The sequence below is a fragment of the Salmo salar genome, chromosome ssa13 (assembly GCF_905237065.1).
Source record: "Salmo salar chromosome ssa13, Ssal_v3.1, whole genome shotgun sequence".
NCBI classification, from domain to species: Eukaryota; Metazoa; Chordata; class Actinopteri; order Salmoniformes; family Salmonidae; genus Salmo; species Salmo salar.
Window position 1 is genome coordinate 97,265,526 of NC_059454.1, and position 23,921 is coordinate 97,289,446.

The 23,921-nt window shown below is 41.1% G+C and overlaps 1 protein-coding gene across 4 annotated transcripts in view; it reads left to right on the top strand.

Annotated features, from left to right (window-relative positions):
• LOC106568319 (A disintegrin and metalloproteinase with thrombospondin motifs 6) overlaps positions 1 to 23,921 on the top strand; it is a 190,635-nt gene that overhangs the window by 153,737 nt on the left and 12,977 nt on the right. For all 4 annotated transcript variants that reach the window (XM_045692499.1, XM_045692496.1, XM_045692497.1 and 1 more), the window contains exons 21-23: positions 4,632 to 4,761; positions 14,046 to 14,250; positions 14,430 to 14,606. In XM_045692499.1, coding sequence (XP_045548455.1) covers positions 4,632 to 4,761; positions 14,046 to 14,250; positions 14,430 to 14,606 — 512 coding nt within the window. The remainder of the gene's footprint in view (positions 1 to 4,631; positions 4,762 to 14,045; positions 14,251 to 14,429; positions 14,607 to 23,921) is intronic.

Sequence of the window (23,921 nt, forward strand, 5' to 3'; positions counted from 1 at the left end):
GGTACTTGAGGTACTACTTCAATAAAGAAGCGGATTTCTGCTTTCTGTTGCAAAACAGTTTGGCTACGCTCATCATTGTGCCTACTGAACACATCACTGGAAATATGGAGACTCTGGGGAGCATTCATTTAGGTGTCAGACGTCTATTGCTTATTAGTTAGAGCGTTGGACCAGTAACCTAAAGGTTGCTGGATCGAATCCCCGAACAGACAAGGTAAAAATCTGTTGTTCTGCCCCTGAGCAAGGCAGTTAACCCACTGTTCCCCGGGCGCCGATGACGTGGATGCCGATTAAGGCAGGCCCCTGCACCTCTCTGATTCAGAGAAGACACATTTCAGTTGAAGGCATTCAGTTGTACCACTGACTAGGTATCCCCCTTTCTCTATTAACAGTGCTGTTCTAGCTATCTGTTAATGGAATAGGGTGGCAGGTAGCCTAGTGGTTAGAGCGTTGGGCCAGTAACCAAAAGGTGGTTTGAATACCTGAGCGGAGAAGGTAAAAGATCTTGCGATGTGCCCTTGAGCAAGGCACTTACAGTTGAAGTCGGAAGTTTACATACACTTAGGTTGGAGTCATTAAAACTCGTTTTTCAACCACTCCACAAATTTCTTGTTAACAAACTATAGTTTTGTCAAGTCGGTTAGGACATCTACTTTGTGCATGACACAAGTAATTTTTCCAACAATTGTTTACAGACAGATTATTTCACTTATAATTCACTGTATCACAATTCCAGTGGGTTTGAAGTTTACATAAACTAAGTTAACTGTGCCTTTAAAAAGCTTGGAAAATTACAGAAAAGGATGTCATGGCTTTAGAAGCTTCTGATAGGCTAATTGACATCATTTGAGTCAATTGGAGGTGTACGTGTGGATATATTTCAAGGCCTACCTTAAAACTCAGTGCCTCTTTGCTTGACATCATGGGAAAATCAAAGTAATCAGCCAAGACCTCAGAAGAAAAATTGGAGACCTCCACAAGTCTGGTTCATCCTTGGGAGTAATTTCCAAACGCCTGAAGGTACCACGTTCATCTGTACAAACAATAGTATGCAAGTATAAACACCATGGGACCACGCAGCCAAATCAATCCCAGAACAACAGCAAAGGACCTTGTGAAGATGCTGGAGGAAACCGGTACAAAGTATCTATATCTACAGTAAAACAAGTCCTATATCAACATAACCTGAAAGACCGCTCAGCAAGGAAGAAGCCACTGCTCCAAAACCGTCATAAAAAAGGCCGACTACGGTTTGCAACTGCACATGGGGACAAAGATCGTACTTTTTGGAGAAATGTCCTCTGGTCTGATGAAACAAAAATAGAACTGTTTGGCCATAATGACCATCGTTGTGTTTGGAGGAAAAAGGGGGATGCTTGCAAGCCGAAGAACACCATCCCAACCGTAAAGCACGGGGGTGGCAGCATCATGTTGTGGGGGTGCTTTGCTGCAGGAGGGACTGGTGCACTTCATAAAATAGATAGCATCATGAGGATGGAAAGTTATGTGGATATATTGAAGCAATATCTCAAGACATCAGTCAGGAAGTTGAAGCTTGCTCGCAAATGGGTCTTCCAAATGAACAATGACCCCAAGCATACTTCCAAAGTTGTGGCAAAATGGCTTAAGGACAACAAAGTCAAGGTATTGGAGTGGCCATCACAAAGCCCTGACCTCAATCCTATAGAACATTTGTGGGCAGCACTGAAAAAGCGTGTGCAAGCAAGGGGGCCTACAAACCTGACTCAGTTACACCAGCTCTGTCAGGAGGAATGGGCCAAAATTCAACCAACTTATTGTGGGAAGCTTGTGGAAAGCTACCCGAAACGTTTGACCCAAGTTAAACAATTTAAAGGCAATGCTACCAAATACTAATTGAGTGTATGTAAACTTCTGACCCACTGGGAATGTGATGAAAGAAATAAAACCTGAAAGAAATATTTCTCTCTGCTATTATTCTGACATTTCACATTCTTAAAATAAAGTGGTGATCCTAACTGACCTAAGACAGGGAATTTTTACTAGGATTAAATGTCAGGAATTGTGAAAAACTGAGTTTAAATATATTTAGCTAAGGTGTATATAAACTTCCGACTTCAACTGTAACTCTAATTTGCTCCATGGGCGCTGTACTACTATGGCTGATGCTGTAAAACAACACATTTCACTGCACCTATCCGGTGTATGTGACAATACAACATATGTTACTTTTCTTTAGGATATGGTTACAGGCTGGGACTGTTTTTCAGTTATTTATTATTATTCTTGAATTATTTTCAATTTCAATTTCTTCCCATTTGTTAGTTACAGTCTTGTCCCATCGCTGCAACTCCTGTATGGGCTCAGGAGAGGCAAAGGTCGAGAGCCATGCATCCCCCGAAACACGACCCTGCCAAGCCGCACAGCTTCTTGACACACTGCTCGCTTAACCCGGAAGCCAGCCGCACCAATGTGTCGGAGGAAACACCATACAACTGGCGATTGGAGTCGGCTTGCAGGTGCCCAGCCCATCCCCTAACCCTGACGGCACTGGGCCAAACTCATGGGTTTCCCGGTCACGGCCAGCTGTGACACAGCCTGGGGCTGTAGTGACGCCTCAAGCACTGCGATGCTGCTCCACTCGGGAGGCCATTTATTGTTTTCTGTTAAATAATAGTATCTTTCTCCAACATGAGATACATTGTGTCTTTCCAATCCTGACCAACCAATACTTCTGGAAATAGTGGAGAATAATTTGGGGCTAACCCAGAAAGATACTTTGACATGGGTGTGTAGGATCATAACGTTATTGCTTTCTAAATGGAGATTTAGCTTTTAAGGAAAAACGAACATGTGTTTTACATATTTAAGCCAAGCACAAGAATATGGTGTAATTTCTATGAATGAGCTGCTTTGAATGTCTTCTGGTTAACCAGGGCTAGCTAGCATACAGTCTGACTTGTCAGAGATACAGTGGCTGTGGTGAGAGAGAGACAAGCCAAACACACAGATGACTGCTGCTCCAAAACCCTTGTCCTACTGCATATTGAAACCTCCTAACTCTGAAACCACAGTGAAATGTCCACCACTGCCTCAACAATGACTAAACCAAATCATTTTACCACCAAAAGCAATGGGCTTTTATGAAACAATAAATACTGTTTCTCTCAAGAATGGCCACTAAATGCCTGCAATATTCTAGCAACAAAAAAAACACACAGAAGTAAAAAAGTTTTTAAAAAGATCGTTTTTGAGAAAGGAGATCTATGCTGGACCAAAGCAAAGAGCTCTAGATGCCATGTAGATGTGTATACCGTTGTATTGCAATGTAGATGACATTCTGGATACCTTTTACACCGTATCAAACTCAACACAACAGATCCTTAGACTTTGGATGTGGGCCTTGAATCATATAGCCGGTGAATTTAGCTGACACTCTTAATGAGAAAGTTTCATTTAATACATCGCTGTGCTAATACAAGCTCTTCTGACATCCATCCTGGCCACTTCAGTTTCCCTACCCTCTCCAAGCATGATACTCTACCACCAATCCATATGTCAGCTGTACTATTGGTGTTTGTACCACTATACAAATACCTTCACATGTACACACGCTCACAGACAGACACTCAGGCAAGCAGGCAGACACACACTCTCTCTCTGTCACCATACACACATGCATATCTCGTTACACCAGTCAGACCAGTATGGTGTAGGATATGTCCCATTTAGACCCCATAGAGAGGCCACACACACACACACACACACACACACACGCTCTCACACACACACACACACACACACACACACACACACACACACACACACGCTCTCACACACGCTCTCACACACGCTCTCACACACACACACACACACACACACACACACACACACACACACACACACACACGCTCTCTCTCTCACACACACACACACACACGCTCTCGCACACACACACACACACACACACACACACACACACACACACACACACACACACACACACACACACACACACACGCTCTCGCACACACACACACACACACACACACACACACACACACACACACACACACACACACACACACACACACACACACACACACACACACACACACACACACACACACACACACAGAGGGTTGGGTGACAGCGATATGGTAGCCATCAGACTCCAGCAGCCAAAGTAAAGAGCTGCAGCTCTGTAAAAGTGATTTGCCAAGATACCCTGCAAGGTACCAGGCATTTACACGTCTGCTTCTACTACAGACTGAAACCATACCTTACTTCTCCACCCAAACACAGACACACAGGACACACTGCACTCTGGGTCACGTGCAGGAGAGTAACATGGGTCACGTGCAGGAGAATAACACTGATTTCGATACTGTATTTTCTTACATTTTCAGGAATCAGTAGTTAATCAGGGACATGGCTGTTGTGTGGGTTTTTGCTCCTCTTCTCTGTTAAACTCTTGAGCCAGGCGGCTTACTTCTGACATCTTTGAATGCATTTGCCTATAAGCTTACGTTGCTCCAAGGTCAGGGATGTCCCAGACTACTTCTCTGTCAGGGTTCTCAGGAAGCAGTGCATCACACAGTAAGAGATTGGATATTAACTGGGTGTTGTGTTTGTACTCCCTTGCCTGCTAGGTTCCCAGAAGCAGGGAGTGGTGTGTAAGCGTCTGGATGATAACTCTGTGGTGCAAAACAGCTACTGTGAAGCAGAAAGCAAACCTCCAGGGAACCAGAGGTCCTGCAACACTGAACTCTGCCCCCCAGAGTACGTACTGTAAGACCTTCACATCACATACAGTACTATACAGCACAGTACTGCTCAATACAGTACTATACAGGACAAAACGGCTCAACACAGTACTATACAGGTCAATATGGCTCAATACAGTACTATACAGCACAGTACTGCTCAATACAGTACTATACAGCACAGTACTGCTCAATACAGTACTATACAGGACAAAACGGCTCAATACAGTACTATACAGGTCAATACGGCTCAATACAGTACTATACAGCACAGTACTGCTCAATACAGTACTATACAGGACAAAACGGCTCAATACAGTACTATATAGGACAATATGGCTCAATACAGCACTATACAGCACAGTACAGCTCAACACAGCACTATACAGCACAGTACTGCTCAATACAGTGCTATACAGGAGAAAACGGCTCAACACAGTACTATACTGGACAAAGCGGCTCAATACAGTACTATACAGGACAGTACTGCTCAATACAGTACTATACGACTCAATACAGCACTATACAGCACAGTACAGCTCAACACAGTACTATACAGTGGTCATGCACAGTAGATGCCTGTCACGCTCAACCAACATCACATACAATACAGTACAATACAATACAATACAATACAGCGATCACTTACAGTATGTAAGACCCTCAGACGCTGTGAACCTCATGTCCATCTTGGAACAGAAAGATAATCGTGCTAAACTATGCTGGATGGGTGTACTGCATGCTAACTTGGCTCAGAGAAAATACTAATACTGTTGGACCTCAGGTCCAGAACATGTATTACATACAACCTTTTAATGACACACAACCAGAGACCAACTAACAGTAGTTAGTGAGTGGAGTGGGTTCAGAAGATTCAGCCTTTTGGGGGCCCTAAGAGAGATTTAATGTTGCAATTTTAAAGCAAGTTTCTGCAATTCTACACATTTTGACATGAGGCGGAAACAAGATTTAGCAATTTTTGTACTAATTTCCTGCAATTCTACACATTCTGCCATGACTTATGCGATGTTAATATGATATCTGAGTGAGAGTGACTAACACAATCAATGGTGAAACTCAGGGCCCTGGGCACGTGCCCTTCATGCCCGGTCAGTAATTCAGCCATGATTACCAAGTTTACATAGCTGGCTACACTAATTTACCAATTAAAAAAGGGTTTTCTGACATGGGCTAATTGAGTGACTGTCAGGGACTGACATGACAAGATAAACATTTCTGATGCACAATAACATTTCGAAACTGCCCCTTGTGTATTCTAACAGTAAGTTGAGATCCCGACTGAGTTCCTAATAAAAAAAAAAGAACAAATAATAATTTGGTCCGGGGCCCCCTAGCGGCCGGGGGTCTCATGCCTGGGGCTGGCCCTGAGATGCCTGGGGCTGGCCCTGAGATGCCTGGGGCTGGCCCTGAGAGGACTGACTGAACAAGCATTTAGCTCCGCCAGAAGTTAAGGCTCTGGATAAGAAAAATATTTCATGAAAACGATTATGACTTGCTATGTTAATTTACCTTCAAGGAGCCCGCAAGCTGTGAAACGTTTTTTGAAGAAAATGCTCAAATAAAACGTCAATGATTTAGAACTTTATTTGTTTACTATTTTCCGAGCTTGTTTTACGTCAAAAAGTGGAAATGTTTAAAATGACCAACGTCTTCGTTGGTGATGGGCGTGGCCCCACACTTGCTCTCACACTGCTGCATGTTGGGGGGTCTGAGGCCTTCGGGACAGTCACTGGAGGGCTGGCCTGTATAGGAGAGACACTGCACTGTCCGCATCTGCTGGCCCAGCCCACACTGCGCTGAACACTGGTGAAACATACACACACACACACTATTAACCACCCTGCACCAAATACTAAACCAGATAAACACTATTAACCACCCTGCACCAAACACTGAACCACATAAACATTATTAACCACCCTGCACCAAACACTGAACCACAAAAACATTATTAACCACCCTGCATCAAACACTGAACCACATAAACATTATTAACCACCCTGCACCAAACACTGAACCACATAAACATTATTAACCACCCTGCACCAAACACTGAACCACATAAACATTATTAACCACCCTGCACCAAACACTGAGCCACATAAACATTATTAACCACCCTGCACCAAACACTGAACCACATAAACATTATTAACCACCCTGCATCAAACACTGAACCACATAAACATTATTAACCACCCTGCACCAAACACTGAACCACATAAACATTATTAACCACCCTGCACCAAACACTGAACCACATAAACATTATTAACCACCCTGCACCAAACACTGAACCACATAAACATTATTAACCACCCTACACCAAACACTGAACCACATAAACATTATTAACCACCCTACACCAAACACTGAACCACATAAACATTATTAACCACCCTGCACCAAACACTGAACCACATAAACATTATTAACCACCCTGCACCAAACACTGAACCACATAAACATTATTAACCACCCTGCACCAAACACTGAACCACATAAACATTATTAATCACATACTGCATTCAAAAGACACAGACAGAGTTATTACCCCTCAACACAGCCACACTGTTAAAACTCCTACCCACTACATGTGTTAGAACTTAGAGTAACTGAGTCACTGACACAGTCAAACAGCACTTTACTCCTGGCTGTGTCATTCTGATGACGTCCTGTATGGGCCAAGCCAAGCCAAGCCAAGCCAAGCCAAGCTTAGCCTGAGTTTGCAGATTCTCACTGCCCCCTGTTTTACTTTCTCAGCAGACACTCAACAGTTCTGACTAATCACTAGGGATACTGTAGCTTATCCTATGAGAGAGAGAGAGAGGAGAGAGAGAGAGAGAGAGAGAGAGAGAGAGAGAGAGAGAGAGAGAGAGAGAGAGAGAGAGAGAGAGAGAGAGAGAGAGAGAGAGAGAGAGAGAGAGAGAGAGAGAGAGAGAGAGAGAGAGAGCTGAGAAGCCAATTTAAGTAGAATGGCCTTCCCCAATGGTTTAAAGTGACTGCATTAGTTACCTGATGTAGAATAGAGTTCCATGTAGTCATGGCTCTATGTAGTACTGTGCGCCTCCCATAGTCTGTTCTGGACTTGGGGACTGTGAAGAGACCTCTTGTGGCATGTCTTGTGAGGTATGCATGGGTGTCTGAGCTGTGTGTCAGTAGTTAAAACAGACAGCTTGGTGCATTCAACCTCTCACAAATACAAGTACATGCATAGAAATAGAATGAACATTCTACATGCACAGATGTTTATCAGGCCATTGGTTGAGAAAGCATTCTGTGTAATGAAATTGTTGGCATGGTAACTCTTCTCTCTGTAATTATTATGACCAGGTGAATTGTTGCTATGGGAGAGGGCAGAACTGGTGGGTTCTCCTTCCTCACAGAGAGGTCTTAGTGTGTGTAGGTGTGTGTGTGTGTTGTGGCCAAATGTGCTTAGCTTCTTTCCGAGGGCTGGGGGAACGGTCAGACAGAGTTCAATCATGTCTCAGATGTTCCATTGGAAAAAGAGGGATTAATTACTGTTGGCCAATGGGCTGAATGGATTAAATTCTGTTGGCCAATAGGCTGAATGGATTAAAAGCAGTTGGCCAATAGGCTGAATGGATTAAAAACAGTTGGCCAATAGGCTGAAGGGATTAATTACTGTTGGCCAATGGCCTGAAGGGATTCAATTATGTTGGCCAATAGGCTGAATGGATTAAAAATAGTTGGCCAATAGGGTGAAGGGATTAAATTCTGTTGGCCAATGGGGTGAAGGAATTAAATACTGTTGGCCAATAGGTTGAAGGGATTAAATACTGTTGGCCAATGGGCTGAAGCAGTCTGCCAATAGTGGTGTGTGTGTATATAGGGGTGTATATGAGTGAGTCATTACGGATGGGCATCTGTAATGAACCGATGTGAAGTTCTGGTCTTAAGCCGTTCCTGGCTTCACCCAATGTCCAAGAAAGCTATCTTTGAATTTATCAACTCACTTCATTAAGGGCCACTTTCTATGTGTATTCAGCTGGTTAGCGGATTCCTTTCTTCTCTTCTCAGAATCTCAGACAATCCCTTGTTGTCCATTGCAGTATCTAACTGAACTGCAACAAACACATGCTGTGATTTTTCAATCAGGAACACTAACATAGTATTCACAGTACTGTCTCAACATGAGCGTGTAAACATGATTGTTGGCAACCCAGATATTGGGAGACATTGTTCATTTTGGATACATTCCTGTAGATGATGTGAAATGGATTCAGGGCTGTAACGGCTCACAGTCTATATATCTGTGTTGGTTGTAGTAATAATAATAATAATAGTAATAATAATAATAATATTTTACATGTGACTTATACAGCGCTTTTCAATGACCCAAAGTCGCTTGTGAAAATAAAACAAAAAAACAACATCAGACGAAACAGAAATGTGAATAAATAGAGAAGGGGGGAGGGGTCACAGATGGCTGGATAGAGGGAGTTCCAGAGCCTAAGAGCGACCCTGGAGACGACCCTGGAGACGACCCTGGAGACGACCCTGTCGCTGTGTTCTGAATTAGTCTTGGTATATATACAAGAAAACACTCTTATTTACTACAGAATACACACTGTGTGTACAAAACATTAGGAACATGCTCTTTCCATGACATAGACTGACCTGGTGAATACAGGTGAAAGCTATGATCCCTTATTTATGTTAAATCCATTTCAATCAGTGTAGATGAAGGGGAGGAGGCAGGTTAAAGAAGGATTTTTAAGCATTGAGACAATTGAGACATGTGTGCCATTCAGAGGGTGAATGGACAAGACAAAATATTTAAGTGCTTGAATGGGGTATGGTAGTAGGTGTCAGGCGCACAGGTTTGAGAGTGTCAAGAAATGCAACACTTCTGGGTTTTTCACGCTCAACAGTTTTTCAGTGTGTATCAAGAAAGGTCCACCACCCAAAGGGCATCCAGCCAACTTGACACAACTGTTGGAAGCATTGAAGTCAACATGGGCCAGCATCCGTGTGCCACGCTTTAGACACCTTATAGAGACAAGCCACAACGAATTGAGGCTGTCCTGAGGGCAATATTAGGATGTTGCTCCTAATGTTTTGTGCACTCAGTGTACACCTGAAACAATATGCAATTTAAATCAACTGTATAGTACTGTCAGCCGTATGAATAATGATCTGATCCATATGGTTCCAATAGATAAGTTAAAGTGACAGTTCATTGTGGTTAAGTCGTTGTTCCATTGTGGTTGCAGTGGTGGAAAAAGTACCCAGTTGTCACACTTGAGTAAAAGTAAAGGTATCTTAATAGAAAATTACTCAAGTAAAAGTGAAAGTCACCCAGTAAAATACTACTTGAGTAAAAGTATTTGTTTTTAAATATCATCACCGATAAATCCACGATCCACTGTCACCACTGATAAATCCACGATCCACTGTCACCACTGATAAATCCACGATCCACTGTCACCACTGATAAATCCACGATCCACTGTCACCACTGATAAATCCACGATCCACTGTCACCACTGATAAATCCACGATCCACTGTCACCACTGATAAATCCACGATCCACTGTCACCACTGATAAATCCACGATCCACTGTCACCACCGATAAATCCACGATCCACTGTCACCACTGATAAATCCACGATAATTGAGAATTTCAATAAGCATTTTTCTACGGCTGGCCAGGCTTTCCACCTGGCTACCCCTAACTCTGTCAACAGCTCTGCACACCCCACAGCAACTTGCCCAAGCCTCCCTCATTTCTCCTTCACCCAAATCCAGATAGCTGATGTTCTGAAAGAGCTGCAAAATCTGGACCCTCTCTTTTTAAAATTATCCGACGCAATTGTTGCAACCCCTATTACTAGCTTGTTCAACCTCTCTTTCGTATCGTCTGAGATCCCCAAAGATTGGAAAGCTGCCGCGGTCATCCCCCTCTTCAAAAGGGGAGACACCCTAGACCCAAACTGTAACAGACCTATATCTATCCTACCCTGCCTATCTAAGGTCTTCGAAAGCCAAGTTAACAAACAGATCACTGACCATTTCGAATCCCACCGTACCTTTAGGCAATCTGACCTCTGGCAGTCTCTATGGGGGTGCCACAGGGTTCAATTCTCGGGCCGACTCTTTTCTCTGTATACATCAATGATGTCGCTCTTGCTGCTGTTGATTCTCTGATCCACCTTTACGCAGGCGACACCATTTTGTATACTTCTGGCCCTTCTTTGGACACTGTGTTAACTAACCTCCAGACGAGCTTCAATGCCATACAACTCTCCTTCCGTGGTCTCCAACTTCTCTTAAATGCAAGTAAAACTAAATGCATGCTCTTTAACCGATTGCTGCCCACACCTGCCAGCCCGCCTAGCCTCTATGGGCTAGGTGGGACGCTGGCGTCCCACCTACGTAACAGCCACTTGCAGCCTGTGGCGCGATTTTCAAAACCTTAAAAATCCTATTACTTCAATTTCTCAAACATATGACTATTTTACAGCTATTTAAAGACAAGACTCTCGTTAATCTAACCACACTGTCCGATTTCAAAAAGGCTTTACAACGAAAGCAAAACATTAGATTATGTCAGCAGAGTACCAAGCCAGAAATAATCAGACACCCATTTTTCAAGCCAGCATATAATGTCACCAAAACCCAGAAGACAGCTAAATGCAGCACTCACCTTTGATGATCTTCATCAGATGACAACCCTAGGACATTATGTTATACAATACATGCATGTTTTGTTCAATCAAGTTCATATTTATATCAAAAACCAGCTTTTTACATTAGCATGTGACGTTCAGAACTAGCATAGCCCCCGCAAACTTCCGGGGAATTCGCTAACATTTTACTAAATTACTCACGATAAACGTTCACAAAAAGCATAACAATTATTTTAAGAATTATAGATACAGACCTCCTCTATGCACTCGATATGTCCGATTTTAAAATAGCTTTTTGGTGAAAGCACATTTTGCAATATTCTAAGTACATAGCCCAGGCATCACGGGCTCGCTATTTAGACACCCGGCAAGTTTAGCACTCACCATAATCATATTTACTATTATAAAAGTTTGATTACCTTTTGTTGTCTTCGTCAGAATGCACTCCCAGGACGTCTACTTCAATAACAAATGTTGGTTTGGTCCAAAATAATCCATCGTTATATCCGAATAGCGGCGTTTTGTTCATGCGTTCCAGACACTATCCGAAATGGTAAAGAAGTGTCGCGCGCATGGCGCAATTCGTGACAATAAAATTCGAAATATTCCATTACCGTACTTCGAAGCATGTCAACCGCTGTTTAAAATCAATTTTTACGCCATTTTTCTCGTAGAAAAGCGATAATATTCCGACAGGGAATCTCCTTTTCGGCAAACAGAGGAAAAAATCACAAAGGCAGGGGCGGTCGGGTCACGCGCATAAGCCCAGAGTCCCTTGATCGGCCACTTGAGAAAGGCGATAATGTGTTTCAGCCTGGGGCTGGAATGACGACATTCTGTTTTTTCCCCGGGCTCTGAGCGCCTATGGACGACGTGGGAAGTGTCACGTTAGAGCAGAGATCCTTAGTAAAAGATAGAGATGGAAAAGAAGTTCAAGAAATGGTCAGACAGGCCACTTCCTGTAAAGGAATCTCTCAGGTTTTGACCTGCCATTTGAGTTCTGTTATACTCACAGACACCATTCAAACAGTTTTAGAAACTTTAGGGTGTTTTCTATCCATATGTAATAAGTATATGCATATTCTAGTTACTGGGTAGGAGTGGTAACCAGATTAAATCGGGTATGTTTTTTATCCAGCCGTGTCAATACTGCCCCCTAGCCCTAACAGGCTAGCATCACTACTCTGGACGATTCTGACTTAGAATATGTGAACAACTACAAATACCTAGGTGTCTGGTTAGACTGTAAACTCTCCTTCCAGACTCACATTAAGCATCTCCAATCCAAAATTAAATCTAGAATCGGCTTCCTATTTTGCAACAAAGCATCCTTCACTCATGCTGCCAAACATACCCTCATAAAACTGACTATCCTACCGATTCTTTACTTCAGCGATGTCATTTACAAAATAGCCTCCAACACTCTACTCAGCAAATTGGATGCAGTCTATCACAGTGCCATCCGTTTTGTCACCAAAGCCCCATATACTACCCACCACTGCGGCCTGTATGCTCTCGCTGACTGGCCTCGCTTCATATTTGTCGCCAAACCCACTGGCTCCAGGTCATCTATACGTTTTTGCTAGTTAAAGCTTCGCCTTATCTCAGCTCACTGGTCACCATAGCAACACCCACCCGTAGCACGTGCTCCAGCAGGTAATATTCACTGGTCACCCCCAAAGCCAATTCCTCCTTTGGCCGCCTTTCCTTCATGTTCTCTGCTGCCAATGACTGGAACGAACTGCAAAAATCACTGAAGCTGGAGACTCATATCTCCCTCACTAACTTTAAGCATCAGCTGTCAGAGCAGCTTTCAGATATTGCATCTGTACATAGCCCATCTGTACATAGCCCATCTGTAAATAGCCCATTGAACTACCTCATCCACATATTTTTTTTTAAATTCTCCTTTGCACCGCGGTATCTCTACTTGCACATTCATCTTCTGCACATCTATCACTCCAGTGTTTAAATTGCTAAGTTGTAATTATTTCGCCACTATGGCCTATTTATTATCTTACCTCCCTAAACTTACTTCATTTGCACACACTGTATATAGACTTTTCTATTGTGTTATTGACTGTATGTTTGTTTATTCCGTGTGTAACTCTGTGTTGTTGTTTGTGTCGCACTGCTTTGCTTTATTTTGGCCAGGTCGCAGTTGTAAATGAGAACTTGCTCTCAACTGACCTACCTGGTTAAATAAAGGTGAAATAAAATAAATATAAATATATATATATATACTTAAGTATCAAAAGTAAATGTAAAAGTATAAATCATTTCACATTCCTTATACTAAGCAATGTAATGTAATGTAATGTACTAAGCAAATATTTTATTTAAGGAGGTCCATGGTCACAAAGTGTTCGTGTTTAGTGAGCCCACCATCTCTTGATAAGTGTATGAATTGGACCATTTTCCTGTCCTGCTAAGCATTTAACATGTAATGTGTACTTTTGGGTGTCAGGGAAAATATATGGAGTAAAAAGTGCATTATTTTCTTTAGGAATGTAGTGATGTAAAAGTTGTTGTTGGGTACAGATACCCATAAAAACGACTTAAGTAGTACCTTAAAGTATTGTTACTTAAGTACTTTACACCATTGTGTGGTTGTGTTGTTGTAGGTGGTTTATTGGGGACTGGTTGGACTGTGGGAAGACGTGTGATGGTGGGATACGGACGCGGACGGTTCTCTGTATCAGGAAAATTGGGCCTGCCGAGGAGGAGACCCTGGAGGACAGCCACTGTCTGACGCACCGACCAATAGAACGAGAAGCCTGCAACAACCAGTCCTGCCCCCCTCAGTGGGTCACTCTGGATTGGTCAGAGGTGAGAGAAGGACTACCCCTTTTCACTTGTTGACATCCCAGCAGGAAAAACATAATGCTGACATTTTAACCAGTTCTTTCAGCTGGAATCGCTTTGAGTTACAGCAGTGGTTTCAATAGAGACCTAGAATAAGTTGAATAGTTTTATTGAGCTTGTGTGTTGTTCCTTCTGTCCCCCAGTGTACACCCAAATGTGGCCCTGGGTTCAAGCACCGCATCGTGCTGTGTAAGAGCAGCAACCTGACCAAGACCTTCCCCCCTGCCCACTGTCCCGCCCACAACAAGCCCCCCATCAGGACCCGCTGCAGTCTGGGACGCTGTCCACCACCTAGATGGATCCTAGGGGAATGGGGACAGGTACGATTGTTCCCCCCTTCAGAAATCATTGCTTCCTTTCACTTTTCCATTCACTTTTCATTGCTTCAATATCTTGACATGGGGATATCAAAACAACAACATTTTTGTAAAGGCAATTAAAATGAACTGTTGTAAGAAGAACAGACACCACATCCCCTGTTTTGGTGAACAGTCAACAGAATTTACACTCTGATCATAAACTGGTGTCCCTAGTGCTGATCACATGTGCCTGTCCAACCAGTCTGCCTGCCTATGCTTGAGTGCATGCCGGTGTGTGTGTGTGTGATTGAGTACCGCGGCCCCAGTCAGATCTCAGCCATCCCATCAACTTGTGTCTGACCTCTGTGCCCACCGGGCCACCAGGCTTACCCTCCCTTCAGATCAGGCTCTGTGGAGCCTCACATCCCAGCCTGCATGTCATCCCCTCCAAATTAGACAGTCTTTATTAGAGCCCAGGCCGGCCATGACAGATGGCCTACGTCAATGCATGGTCTTAAGTGGGATTTGAACCAGTGACCTTTTGGCCTCCGCCAGCGAGACTGTGGAGGAAAGCACTGTCTTCACTTCAATCTGCCCTTTCTACAGCTCAGGAAGAGACGGGTGAGAGACAGGAGTAGAGGAGGAGGTGAAGGAAGTAATTACAGAGGCAAAGAGAGGCTGGAGGGAGGGAGAGGGAGAGAGACAGAGAGAGAGAGACATCTCCTTGGCCAGTGCGTGAGAAAGTCCTTAATCCAAACAGATTTAAAACTGGTGTTTCTGGTGTATATTAGGCCGCACTGATACTGACCCTTTCCTTTGACGGGCCACAGAGAGGTTATCAGCCATGGGCTCAATTCAATATGTATCGCTGAAGTGTTTGCTATACATTTTAAGCTCATTTCAGATTGAGCCGACATATGCAGCGTTTACCGTGACTGGGTTCTCCGCCAACAAGGGAGAATTGCCTTTAAAATACAATTGGGCTTTGGTGCTGAACTTCCACGATACGGATTGAATAGAGCCCCAGGCCGTCTGATTGAAGTTGGGGCACCGGATGTTGTTGTTTGTGTGTGAGCGTACATATGGTTTCCATTAGAACCTTGAACCAGAGCCCATGACCTCTAACCTCTGGAGTCTGACCTCTCACCCCCACTTTACTACCACAACAAAGTCCACCACTGCAATCCCACATCAAGGCCACTAAATAACATCCAGGTATATCTAGAAGTGTCCATAAAGTCTACTAGAGAACGTGACCAGAGAAACTCTTTCTGTAGTAAGACTAGTATGTTACAGACAACAAAGAGAATTACTACGGTACAGAGAACAACATTGACAGGAGAACTTTTGAGTTGCACTGATAACCCCTAGGTGATGTAATTGACTACATATTTCTAGCTGATGTAATTGACTACATATTCCTAGCTGATGTAATTGACTACATATTCCTAGCTGATGTAATTGACTACATATTCCTAGCTGATGTAATTGACTACATATTCCTAGCTGATGTAATTGACTACATATTCCTAGCTGATGTAATTGACTACATATTCCTAGCTGATGTAATTGACTACATATTCCTAGCTGATGTAATTGACTACATATTTCTAGCTGATGTAATTGACTACATATTCTTAGCTGATGTAATTGACTACATCTTTCTAGCTGATGTAATTGACTACATATTCCTAGCTGATGTAATTGACTACATATTCCTAGCTGATGTAATTGACTACATATTTCTAGCTGATGTAATTGACTACATATTCTTAGCTGATGTAATTGACTACATATTCCTAGCTGATGTAATTGACTACATATTCCTAGCTGATGTAATTGACTACATATTTCTAGCTGATGTAATTGACTACATATTCTTAGCTGATGTAATTGACTTGTCAAGGCTGGCTCAAGAAAGCAGGAGAGGTAGAGTCAGGCGCAGGAGACAGTGAATTCTTGAACACACTTTAATTCAAGAAAACTGTTATGGTCGTCAGAAAATAGGGACGCAGCCCTCAAATACTTCTGCGGTGGTAAAACACAAAAACCCAACCACAGGCAGAGGGGGAAAAAACACACGTTCCTCAAGCACACAAACCTGACAAGGAACATAATCACGCACAAACACAGACATACTACGCTAAACTAAATAACCCCCCTACTAATAACTAACCCAAAACAGGTGCGTGCCTACCTAGACCTAACCAACAGAAAGTGAAACAAAAAGGATCGATGGCAGCTAGTAGGCCGGCGACGACGACCGCCGAGCCCCGCCCGGTCGAGGGGGGTGCCACCATCCGTCGGTGTCGTGACATGACTCCATATTCTTAGCTGATGTAATTGACTCCATATTCTTAGCTGATGTAATTGACTACATATTTCTAGCTGATGTAATTGACTACATATTCCTAGCTGATGTAATTGACTACATATTCCTAGCTGATGTAATTGACTACATATTCTTAGCTGATGTAATTGACTACACATTTCTAGCTGATGTAATTGACTACATTTTTCTAGCTGATGTAATTGACTACATATTCTTAGCTGATGTAATTGACTCATATTCCTAGCTGATGTAATTGACTCATATTCCTAGCTGATGTAATTGACTCATATTCCTAGCTGATGTAATTGACTACATATTCCTTACTGATGTAATTGACTACATATTCTTAGCTGATGTAATTGACTACATATTTCTAGCTGATGTAATTGACTACATATTCTTAGCTGATGTAATTGACTACATATTCTTAGCTGATGTAATTGACTACATATTCTTAGCTGATGTAATTGCCTACATATTTCTAGCTGATGTAATTGACTACATATTTCTAGCTGATGTAATTGACTACATATTCTTAGCTGATGTAATTGACTACATATTTCTAGCTGATGTAATTGACTACATATTCTTAGCTGATGTAATTGACTACATATTCTTAGCTGATGTAATTGACTACATATTTCTAGCTGATGTAATTGACTACATATTTCTAGCTGATGTAATTGACTACATATTCCTAGCTGATGTAATTGACTACATATTCCTAGCTGATGTAATTGACTACATATTCCTAGCTGATGTAATTGACTACATATTCCTAGCTGATGTAATTGACTACATATTCCTAGCTGATGTAATTGACTACATATTCCTAGCTGATGTAATTGACTACATATTCCTAGCTGATGTAATTGACTACATATTTCTAGCTGATGTAATTGACTACATATTCTTAGCTGATGTAATTGACTACATCTTTCTAGCTGATGTAATTGACTACATATTCCTAGCTGATGTAATTGACTACATATTCCTAGCTGATGTAATTGACTACATATTTCTAGCTGATGTAATTGACTACATATTCTTAGCTGATGTAATTGACTTGTCAAGGCTGGCTCAAGAAAGCAGGAGAGGTAGAGTCAGGCGCAGGAGACAGTGAATTCTTGAACACACTTTAATTCAAGAAAACTGTTATGGTCGTCAGAAAATAGGGACGCAGCCCTCAAATACTTCTGCGGTGGTAAAACACAAAAACCCAACCACAGGCAGAGGGGGAAAAAAACACACGTTCCTCAAGCACACAAACCTGACAAGGAACATAATCACGCACAAACACAGACATACTACGCTAAACTAAATAACCCCCCCTACTAATAACTAACCCAAAACAGGTGCGTGCCTACCTAGACCTAACCAACAGAAAGTGAAACAAAAAGGATCGATGGCAGCTAGTAGGCCGGCGACGACGACCGCCGAGCCCCGCCCGGTCGAGGGGGGGTGCCACCATCCGTCGGTGTCGTGACATGACTCCATATTCTTAGCTGATGTAATTGACTCCATATTCTTAGCTGATGTAATTGACTACATATTTCTAGCTGATGTAATTGACTACATATTCCTAGCTGATGTAATTGACTACATATTCCTAGCTGATGTAATTGACTACATATTCTTAGCTGATGTAATTGACTACACATTTCTAGCTGATGTAATTGACTACATTTTTCTAGCTGATGTAATTGACTACATATTCTTAGCTGATGTAATTGACTCATATTCCTAGCTGATGTAATTGACTCATATTCCTAGCTGATGTAATTGACTCATATTCCTAGCTGATGTAATTGACTACATATTCCTTACTGATGTAATTGACTACATATTCTTAGCTGATGTAATTGACTACATATTTCTAGCTGATGTAATTGACTACATATTCTTAGCTGATGTAATTGACTACATATTCCTAGCTGATGTAATTGACTACATATTTCTAGCTGATGTAATTGACTACATATTCTTAGCTGATGTAATTGACTACATATTCTTAGCTGATGTAATTGCCTACATATTTCTAGCTGATGTAATTGACTACATATTTCTAGCTGATGTAATTGACTACATATTCTTAGCTGATGTAATTGACTACATATTTCTAGCTGATGTAATTGACTACATATTCTTAGCTGATGTAATTGACTACATATTCTTAGCTGATGTAATTGACTACATATTTCTAGCTGATGTAATTGACTACATATTTCTAGCTGATGTAATTGACTACATATTCCTAGCTGATGTAATTGACTACATATTCCTAGCTGATGTAATTGACTACATATTCCTAGCTGATGTAATTGACTACATATTCCTAGCTGATGTAATTGACTACATATTCCTAGCTGATGTAATTGACTACATATTCCTAGCTGATGTAATTGACTACATATTTCTAGCTGATGTAATTGACTACATATTCTTAGCTGATGTAATTGACTACATCTTTCTAGCTGATGTAATTGACTACATATTCCTAGCTGATGTAATTGACTACATATTCCTAGCTGATGTAATTGACTACATATTTCTAGCTGATGTAATTGACTACATATTCTTAGCTGATGTAATTGACTTGTCAAGGCTGGCTCAAGAAAGCAGGAGAGGTAGAGTCAGGCGCAGGAGACAGTGAATTCTTGAACACACTTTAATTCAAGAAAACTGTTATGGTCGTCAGAAAATAGGGACGCAGCCCTCAAATACTTCTGCGGTGGTAAAACACAAAAACCCAACCACAGGCAGAGGGGGAAAAAACACACGTTCCTCAAGCACACAAACCTGACAAGGAACATAATCACGCACAAACACAGACATACTACGCTAAACTAAATAACCCCCCTACTAATAACTAACCCAAAACAGGTGCGTGCCTACCTAGACCTAACCAACAGAAAGTGAAACAAAAAGGATCGATGGCAGCTAGTAGGCCGGCGACGACGACCGCCGAGCCCCGCCCGGTCGAGGGGGGGTGCCACCATCCGTCGGTGTCGTGACATGACTCCATATTCTTAGCTGATGTAATTGACTCCATATTCTTAGCTGATGTAATTGACTACATATTTCTAGCTGATGTAATTGACTACATATTCCTAGCTGATGTAATTGACTACATATTCCTAGCTGATGTAATTGACTACATATTCTTAGCTGATGTAATTGACTACACATTTCTAGCTGATGTAATTGACTACATTTTTCTAGCTGATGTAATTGACTACATATTCTTAGCTGATGTAATTGACTCATATTCCTAGCTGATGTAATTGACTCATATTCCTAGCTGATGTAATTGACTCATATTCCTAGCTGATGTAATTGACTACATATTCCTAGCTGATGTAATTGACTACATATTCCTTACTGATGTAATTGACTACATATTCTTAGCTGATGTAATTGACTACATATTTCTAGCTGATGTAATTGACTACATATTCTTAGCTGATGTAATTGACTACATATTCCTAGCTGATGTAATTGACTACATATTTCTAGCTGATGTAATTGACTACATATTCTTAGCTGATGTAATTGACTACATATTCTTAGCTGATGTAATTGCCTACATATTTCTAGCTGATGTAATTGACTACATATTTCTAGCTGATGTAATTGACTACATATTCTTAGCTGATGTAATTGACTACATATTTCTAGCTGATGTAATTGACTACATATTCCTAGCTGATGTAATTGACTACATATTCCTAGCTGATGTAATTGACTACATATTCTTAGCTGATGTAATTGACTACACATTTCTAGCTGATGTAATTGACTACATTTTTCTAGCTGATGTAATTGACTACATATTCTTAGCTGATGTAATTGACTCATATTCCTAGCTGATGTAATTGACTCATATTCCTAGCTGATGTAATTGACTCATATTCCTAGCTGATGTAATTGACTACATATTCCTTACTGATGTAATTGACTACATATTCTTAGCTGATGTAATTGACTACATATTTCTAGCTGATGTAATTGACTACATATTTCTAGCTGATGTAATTGACTACATATTCTTAGCTGATGTAATTGACTACATATTTCTAGCTGATGTAATTGACTACATATTCTTAGCTGATGTAATTGACTACATATTCTTAGCTGATGTAATTGACTACATATTTCTAGCTGATGTAATTGACTACATATTTCTAGCTGATGTAATTGACTACATATTCCTAGCTGATGTAATTGACTACATATTCCTAGCTGATGTAATTGACTACATATTCCTAGCTGATGTAATTGACTACATATTCCTAGCTGATGTAATTGACTACATATTCCTAGCTGATGTAATTGACTACATATTCCTAGCTGATGTAATTGACTACATATTCCTAGCTGATGTAATTGACTACATATTTCTAGCTGATGTAATTGACTACATATTCTTAGCTGATGTAATTGACTACATCTTTCTAGCTGATGTAATTGACTACATATTCCTAGCTGATGTAATTGACTACATATTCCTAGCTGATGTAATTGACTACATATTTCTAGCTGATGTAATTGACTACATATTCTTAGCTGATGTAATTGACTTGTCAAGGCTGGCTCAAGAAAGCAGGAGAGGTAGAGTCAGGCGCAGGAGACAGTGAATTCTTGAACACACTTTAATTCAAGAAAACTGTTATGGTCGTCAGAAAATAGGGACGCAGCCCTCAAATACTTCTGCGGTGGTAAAACACAAAAACCCAACCACAGGCAGAGGGGGAAAAAACACACGTTCCTCAAGCACACAAACCTGACAAGGAACATAATCACGCACAAACACAGACATACTACGCTAAACTAAATAACCCCCTACTAATAACTAACCCAAAACAGGTGCGTGCCTACCTAGACCTAACCAACAGAAAGTGAAACAAAAAGGATCGATGGCAGCTAGTAGGCCGGCGACGACGACCGCCGAGCCCCGCCCGGTCGAGGGAGGGTGCCACCATCCGTCGGTGTCGTGACATGACTCCATATTCTTAGCTGATGTAATTGACTCCATATTCTTAGCTGATGTAATTGACTACATATTTCTAGCTGATGTAATTGACTACATATTCCTAGCTGATGTAATTGACTACATATTCCTAGCTGATGTAATTGACTACATATTCTTAGCTGATGTAATTGACTACACATTTCTAGCTGATGTAATTGACTACATTTTTCTAGCTGATGTAATTGACTACATATTCTTAGCTGATGTAATTGACTTATATTCCTAGCTGATGTAATTGACTCATATTCCTAGCTGATGTAATTGACTCATATTCCTAGCTGATGTAATTGACTACATATTCCTAGCTGATGTAATTGACTACATATTCCTTACTGATGTAATTGACTACATATTCTTAGCTGATGTAATTGACTACATATTTCTAGCTGATGTAATTGACTACATATTCTTAGCTGATGTAATTGACTACATATTCCTAGCTGATGTAATTGACTACATATTTCTAGCTGATGTAATTGACTACATATTCTTAGCTGATGTAATTGACTACATATTTCTAGCTGATGTAATTGACTACATATTCTTAGCTGATGTAATTGACTACATATTCTTAGCTGATGTAATTGACTGCATATTTCTAGCTGATGTAATTGACTACATATTTCTAGCTGATGTAATTGACTACATATTCCTAGCTGATGTAATTGACTACATATTCCTAGCTGATGTAATTGACTACATATTCCTAGCTGATGTAATTGACTACATATTCCTAGCTGATGTAATTGACTACATATTCCTAGCTGATGTAATTGACTACATATTCCTAGCTGATGTAATTGACTACATATTCCTAGCTGATGTAATTGACTACATATTTCTAGCTGATGTAATTGACTACATATTCTTAGCTGATGTAATTGACTACATCTTTCTAGCTGATGTAATTGACTACATATTCCTAGCTGATGTAATTGACTACATATTCCTAGCTGATGTAATTGACTACATATTTCTAGCTGATGTAATTGACTACATATTCTTAGCTGATGTAATTGACTTGTCAAGGCTGGCTCAAGAAAGCAGGAGAGGTAGAGTCAGGCGCAGGAGACAGTGAATTCTTGAACACACTTTAATTCAAGAAAACTGTTATGGTCGTCAGAAAATAGGGACGCAGCCCTCAAATACTTCTGCGGTGGTAAAACACAAAAACCCAACCACAGGCAGAGGGGGAAAAAAACACACGTTCCTCAAGCACACAAACCTGACAAGGAACATAATCACGCACAAACACAGACATACTACGCTAAACTAAATAACCCCCCTACTAATAACTAACCCAAAACAGGTGCGTGCCTACCTAGACCTAACCAACAGAAAGTGAAACAAAAAGGATCGATGGCAGCTAGTAGGCCGGCGACGACGACCGCCGAGCCCCGCCCGGTCGAGGGAGGGTGCCACCATCCGTCGGTGTCGTGACATGACTCCATATTCTTAGCTGATGTAATTGACTCCATATTCTTAGCTGATGTAATTGACTACATATTTCTAGCTGATGTAATTGACTACATATTCCTAGCTGATGTAATTGACTACATATTCCTAGCTGATGTAATTGACTACATATTCTTAGCTGATGTAATTGACTACACATTTCTAGCTGATGTAATTGACTACATTTTTCTAGCTGATGTAATTGACTACATATTCTTAGCTGATGTAATTGACTTATATTCCTAGCTGATGTAATTGACTCATATTCCTAGCTGATGTAATTGACTCATATTCCTAGCTGATGTAATTGACTACATATTCCTAGCTGATGTAATTGACTACATATTCCTTACTGATGTAATTGACTACATATTCTTAGCTGATGTAATTGACTACATATTTCTAGCTGATGTAATTGACTACATATTCTTAGCTGATGTAATTGACTACATATTCCTAGCTGATGTAATTGACTACATATTTCTAGCTGATGTAATTGACTACATATTCTTAGCTG